The sequence below is a fragment of the Echinops telfairi genome, unplaced genomic scaffold (genome assembly GCF_000313985.2).
Source record: "Echinops telfairi isolate 266 unplaced genomic scaffold, ASM31398v2 ScPeMD7_5868;HRSCAF=6743_1, whole genome shotgun sequence".
Classification (NCBI taxonomy): Eukaryota; Metazoa; Chordata; class Mammalia; order Afrosoricida; family Tenrecidae; genus Echinops; species Echinops telfairi.
This window is the reverse complement of record NW_022109768.1, coordinates 14,190,245-14,197,342: the sequence shown is the minus strand read 5'-3', so window position 1 is coordinate 14,197,342 and position 7,098 is coordinate 14,190,245. Positions and strand designations below refer to the sequence as shown.

Genomic DNA, 7,098 nt, shown 5'->3' with positions numbered 1-7,098 from the left:
TGTCTCCCCCCAAACAACTCCCGTTACACGGACAAGTGAACTTCTTCTCTTCTCTTTCTTCCCTCTGCGCTTCCAACTCCTTTTCCCTCTCTCATTTCCCAGCCGCAGCCCACAGCCCCTGACCCCACTGACACTTGGCACTCCCGCAGGCGGTGCCATCTGCACAACTTTCCCTTGCTCTTCGGGCTCCCTTAGGCATTGGACCCATCGCTTTGGGGCAAAGTTGCATCTCTCGAGATAGTTTCTCCCCCAGCCACCTCCCTCTGTCTTCCAAGTGCCCCCGCTGCCCCGCAGCCTGCTCCCGGAGCTGCGCCCTAGTGCCCCTGCTGGGCAGTGGCCTTCCTCCTCCTCCTCCTCCTCCTCCTCCTCGTGCGCCCGCCGCTCGGGGCAGAAGATGCTGAAGATGCTCTCCTTCAAGCTGCTGCTGCTGACCCTGGCCCTGAGCTTTTTCGAAGGAGATGCTAAGTTTGGGGAAAGAAGCGAAGGGAGCGGAGCGAGAAGGAGAAGGTGCTTGAACGGGAACCCCCCGAAGCGCCTGAAAAGGAGAGACAGGCGGATGATGCCCCAACTGGATCTGCTGAATGGGGAAGAGATGCTGTGTGGCGGCTTCTATCCCCGGCTGTCCTGCTGCTTGCGGAGTGACAGCCAGGGGCTGGAGCACATGGATCACAAGGTAAGCTCCTGCCGGCCTCACGGCTGTCTGTGAGCCACACTGAGGCTCCTGGGACTCCGCTAGCAAGGCTGGGAGTTGTAAAAATGGTAAAACTTTCGGGGGGGGGGGCTATTTCTGATAACTGTTGTACACGCTCCTGCGATTCCTGTGTGTGTTCCTCTGGGGGTGCATAGATAACTCGCCCGCCCCCCGAAGTCTGAGGTCGGGATGCTGTGCAAATCGCCTGTCTCAGAAAAGACTCGCTTCTTGTGGTACCCGCGTCCCTGGGGCGGTGGAAATGTTTGAAAAGAATTGCCATTAACCAGAGGGTTTGGGATCGAATCCGGCATTGGCTGCGGCGAAACTGTAAATTAGGCGGCTGTGGTTTCCGGTTTGTTTTTCTAGGGTAAAAAGGTTTGTGCCGTTTTCTCCACGTGTTCGGTTAGGGAGAGGATTGAATAGTAAAGATGTTGAAGCCAGCTGGTTTACGATCCCTAGACCCATCAGCAGGGTATTACCACCGTGAAACCGGCGAAAAGGAACTCCTGATTGTCCCATTAAAGAACCCGAAAAACGCGAAAAAAATTGCTGGGGTTATTGATCACATAAAACGGAGACAATTCTCCGTCGTTTTGTAAGATTCTAAAGTTGGGCTCACGATGGGGCTGAGTCGTCCAAGAGGCTGGTTTCGGAAATTAATTGACACTTTGATTTCCCTTGTGCCAGTAGGTTTACAACAAATACGAGAAAAGAGTTGTTGAAGTATAAAGGCAGGCTTTATTTTTGAGTTTGCAACATCTTTCTGGCCATGAGATGCAGTTATGCGTGCTATCTACTGTACTCCAAGAAAAGAACGCAGGACCACGTCATTAACAATCACTGCACGTGAAATAAACAATCAGGTGTCTTTGCCCCCCCCCCCTTTCCCCATTTTAGGTTTAATTAAGAATTCCTCTGTTACAACGCTGCAGTTGTCAAGGGCTGAGAGACTCTTGGAAAACTTGTGCTTCAGTCATGCTGGCCCAGGCATTAAAGAAAAAAAATGCCCAGGCTGAATCTAATTTTTATGCTCAGTTCACGGTAGATTTCACTCTATTCTCATGTAAACAGCTCCTACGAATCAACATATGTGTCTGGGTGGTATCTCTCACTTTGTTTTGTAACAAAAAGCCATATTGCATCATTTAATTTGCTCAAGTCATGCAAATAGGAAAAAATCAATAGGACAAAAAGGGGTCGACTTATCCTTCTCCCCAGTAAACTGCTGCCCACACACAGAGTCCTGTTGCTTATGGCAAAAGAATAACAACAACACCATTGTGTTTGTTAGTTGGTTCACTAATGGGTGAAACTAGAGAACATCATTCTCTTTCAGTCCACAGCTCTGTCCAAATGTTCATGCCTTTTGAGGCAGCATTTGTCCAGCTCCCTCTATTCCCAGATGAGTGAGAACTGTCTTGCTGCAGGTTTTCAACTCCAACTCTCTCTTTATTCTTACCATATGCAGCAGTCGTTTGAGATTCAGGGAACAGATATTCCAGCATTTCATTCAAAACAATGTCATTAAGCTCCTGTGTTGTAATTGAATTAAGTGACAAAATAGCTACATTCACAGGATCTGAAGGGGCTTTACCAGGATCCCAGAAAAACCAGGAAATTCAGAGAAAGGTTTAGAAAGAGCTCCCCTCTGTGTGGTAGACACTGAGTGGACCAGGATCTGGAGACCCCTGAGAGACCGGACTCTTCCAGGAACATGAGGAATGAAAACGTGGTTCTTTAACTAGATTTACAGGGGAGCTGGGCGGATGGTACTCAAAGGGTTAGAGCATATTTATGTATATAATTTTTTTTAAAAAAGGAATCATTCTTTAGGAAGCAATTTGTTACATTAGCTATCCACATTCCTTTTCCACTGTGCATGAGTTCAGTCTCCAACAAACTGCTGCTCATTTGGAAAATGTGTCCAGATTAAAATCGGTGCATTTGATTTTACTGGTTCCATTACAAATGGTTTATAAACCAACAATATTCAAATTGTTCAAAACCCAGATTTGGTGTGATCCCGCCTATGCATTTTTGACCTGTGTTAATTCTCAGGTTTTAATAGCTTTTAAAGCATGTTATTTAATAAGAAACCCTAGAATTTCTTCTCCCACCCCCTTACCCCCACCTCAAGCCTTCCTGGCTCATAACGTGTGCTAAGGTATTATTTCATAATGTGCTCGTAGGGAAGATGAGGGCTATTTGAAAAGGTCCATTTTTGTTTATGGAAAAAAAAAAAAAACTTTTCCCCAGAAAGAATTCTGCAGCTTTTCAAGAAACTACAGTAGTAGCTTTTTCCTCAGGAAAGAAACTTCATAGTCAAAACCACAGATAGTAGCAAACTAGGTCGGAGTATCAACTGTGCAGTTAAACCCAGTTTCTAGATGAACACATTTTCTTTAATGAGATAGCATGAAGTTCAGTTCTGTAGTCAGAGTACTACATCTTTCATATTTTATGTTTTATATATTTTAATAATTTCATGTCCTGGGGTGATAAGCAATGCCCTGAAAACTAAGTACTGCCAAAAATTGGGGAAAGTGTACTGTTTTAGCAATATTTTCACAGCTCCTATTTATAACGTATTAAAAGGTTCTTCTTCCCATTAGCCAGATTGAATCTGCAACCAACTAAAATAACCCCCATTTCTAAAATGTAACTTGTCGCCACGGAACCTAGAAGCTCGCCCTACCTTGGGTGGTTTCACAGCCAAAGCTGTCAAGGAATGGGTGAAAAGTAATTGTTTTCAAGTGTGTCCTTTTACAATCATTTGTTTGCACTGGCTCTTTCAGGGACAAAGGCTATTGTTGAACACATCCAACTAAACAAATAACTCATCCTGGGGTTCCTTTAACAGCTGCCTTAGGACAATGATCTATTTACATATTAGCCTAAAATTGAAACTGAACTCTTTAATGACATAATCCAGCACTATAGTCCTGAGGCGCATGTGTTCTGGCCAACAGCTGAGCAAGCTTGCAGGCATATGATTTTTAGAAATATCTTTTTGTATATCAAGTGATCTGACAGAGACATCTTAATATACTGTCATGTATTTCCATCTCCTGTGCACTCATTGAATTCAATTTGGCTGCCTTTTACCCCTCTTTGTTTAGTTGATAAATAAAGAGAAATACAGAAGGTCTCTGTCACCATTTTCTTATTTGTTGATAAGCTATCATCATAGGCCACGCTTTACTGTGTATTCCAGTATTTATCTTACCTTTCTTTGATAGGTTTTACTTTCATGTGGCTCAAGATTAAAGGATCACCTTCCAGATGTTATAAATTAGTCAGCAACAGCCACAATCATTACTAAGCATGCTGTGATAATGTTTAGAAGTTTTACATGATTCCCAAAGTACATTTAGTTTTAACCACTGTAATTTGATGGTTTCGTATATGGCTTTTAAAAATTGAAACAGGAAATTAGCTGAAATTTCTTTTTTAAGATTGATGGCATTGTAAGACATAAAGCGAAGAGCCATCGACACACACACACACAACCGAAGAAGGAGGAGGAAAATACCTTACACGTCCATCCTCATCCGTCTGAAACAGTGTTGCCGCTTTGGCAGAGCCAGTTTAATTGACTGCAGTAAAGACTATTGGTTCATTGAAACCGAAGCCAGAATGATGGCTCTATCTATCTTCAGATAGGTATTTACACTGCAGACCTCACACAGAGCAAACTGTTACCATCCTGCTGGGCCTGAACAGCATGCATCTTTAAAAAGAATAATATTATACTTGATTTCAGATAATTTATTGATTCCTATTCCTGAAGCTTTTGATGAGATTTTGTGGCCAGGACGCATTCCAAAAATGGTCAAAGGGAGAAAAATTCTTTAGGCAAGGAAAGTCAAAGGCTTTCTGGAGAGCCACTGGAAAGGTGTATGGGGACCCTTTGGTTTCTGCTCTAAAATAATAGGAGTACGCATATTCCCCATTAAAGCAAAGGTAATTACATTCCAGTTTTCCAGCCAGCAAGAGGGGTGGCTTCAGCATCCTGCAGTTAGTTTGTTCTCAGAGGACTTTTAGATGATAAACAAACAGAACAAAGTTGAGCACTATTAGTATTGAAAACCTCTGGTGAGGATTGCCAGAATATGGACAAAAAGACATTTAAAATGCTCTTGGAATGCAAATTCTGAGTGTCTTGGAGATATGTTTCCTTTGAGAAAACTTAACCCTTTTACACCATTGTCATTTAAATAAACTGATAAAAATCACAATGCCAGTATGTTTGTGATTGAGAACTTCTGAAAATTACTGTTAATGGGAACACAGCCTCCATCTTTCAAACTAGAGTAACCGGAACTGGTCTTTTAAATAGTTGTGAGTATTTATATTAAATGGCTCTATATTTAAGTTGCTTTTGCTCTTTCGGATCCAAGTTTTGTGATCATGTAGATTAACCTTATCTTAAAAATATAATTTATTTAAATTTCCACTTCTGAATGAAATATCTGCTTTAAAATGTGATCTAGAATTTAAAATGGTTAATTTCAGTTCATAGATCTAAAGTAATAATTATAGCTAAATAGAGTTGTATGAATTGGGAAACATAAAGAATTCCATCTTTGCTATGAAAAATCAATACGTTTATGTCAGAAACATGCTGATACTTATTAAAGTCTTTATATTTTTTTAAAAGCTCCTGAAGTAAAACTTTTTAAGTTAGGACTAAATACCAAAACCGATTTTATCTAGAATCTGCTAGCCTCAATGAATCAACAGCTCCCAAATTGGTCATAATGAAATAAAAGGTATAACATTATAAAACTATTGATAAAAGTATGGCTCGTTTCATTAAAATTCACTAAATACCACACAAGAGCACTTTCATTAAACTAGTGTTTATTCATGCATGTAACATACCTGAGGAGCTGGTTAGAAAGTTTTTCCTGGCTAAGGTATAATGCATAATAAAAATGGGTCTTAACCCTGTTTGATTCAGCTTTGGATATTATTTTTATAAAACATGAAAGGCAGATATTTCCTAACTTCAGAAAGCTTTCCCTATGCATACTGTAGATTATACCTTATTAGGAATCTTAAGGGGGGGGGGGTTGATTTTTACCTCAGCTTTGCCTTAAAGAAAATTCCTGCCTTACATGCTATTTGATAAAGGGATTTGCACTTTTGAAATTAAGTATCAGTCACTATACACTTCAAGGCTGTTAAGTGATAAAGGGTTAAAGGGTTTCAGTGTGATTGTCTTTTCAATTTTTTTCTCCCACCAGAGAGACAGCTAAAAGGGACTTTAATTTTCAGGGGTAAAAGGAAGCTTTATGCATCGTTACCCTTTGATATTCCACCTCAGCTCATGAAACTAACTGTATGTGCTTATAAAGACATAATTCTGTATTGTGATATATCTGCTTTTTCCAGTTAACTGTATATCTCACTTGCTTTCTTATTAAAGAACTAAATATAGCTATATAACTTTTTTTAAGCCTATTTTTGATATATGACTTTCAGATATTTTCTGTTACCAACAACACCGAATGTGGGAAGTTACTGGAAGAAATCAAGTGTGCTCACTGTTCGCCACATTCTCAGAGCCTGTTCTACTCATCTGAGAGAGAAGTCTTGGAAAGAGACCTCGTGCTGCCCCTGCTTTGCAAGGACTATTGCAAAGAATTGTTTTACACTTGCCGCAGTCACATCCCAGGTAAAAATAAATAAGTGAATAAAATTCAGTATATATTAAAGAGATGACTGCAGAATATCTTTGGAAGATAGCACTGTGTTTAATTATTTGTTTATCAGAATGTCAAATGTACCTCACCTCTTAAAATAATGCCTATTTTACCTCATGGTGATGTTTACCAGATTCTTAACCTTTTAGTGGTGGCTAAAAAGGAATATCGCAATTTCATTCTACAAATAGTGTATGGATCTTTTTGGAATTCAGATTTACTTTTGTTTTGTTGTTACATTGATGGTACAGTTGGTAATCTTTACACACAATGGCTTTCAGTGCAGATCTTCCTGTTGTCACCTTCTTTGCCCAACAGTATCAATATCAAGATAACTCCTTCTTCTATAAAAGTTGATACAATAGTTTCTTAAATAAAATATGAGGAATCCAAATTGGTGACATATCTTATAAAGCACTTCCATGTATAATCATGTACTTGCTGCTCAAAAAACAAACAAACAAAAAACAAACCCCACTGAGGTACGTAGGAAAAATGGAGCCAAGTCCATTTGACAGATGAGAAAACCCAAGGCTGAAGAGTAGTGAAATATTTTAACCTGAGTAGTGAAATATTTTAACCTGAGTTAAAATATTTCTCCTAATATATCAGGAGAAGATGCTAAAATAGATGTAGATCTTTCTAGGCTTAGCGTGTAACTAATTTACCTAGTCACAACCATATATTGGACCTTAATAA

The 7,098-nt window shown here is 39.9% G+C and overlaps 1 protein-coding gene across 3 annotated transcripts in view; it reads left to right on the top strand.

Annotated features, from left to right (window-relative positions):
* The first annotated feature begins 360 nt into the window (after positions 1-360).
* Positions 361-7,098, top strand: part of LOC101664256 (hedgehog interacting protein) — a 101,272-nt gene continuing 94,534 nt past the window's right edge. For all 3 annotated transcript variants that reach the window (XM_045295814.1, XM_045295813.1, XM_004708696.4), the window contains exons 1-2: positions 361-673; positions 6,179-6,371. In XM_045295814.1, the coding sequence (XP_045151749.1) occupies positions 395-673; positions 6,179-6,371 (472 nt within the window). In that variant the 5' untranslated portion in view covers positions 361-394. The remainder of the gene's footprint in view (positions 674-6,178; positions 6,372-7,098) is intronic.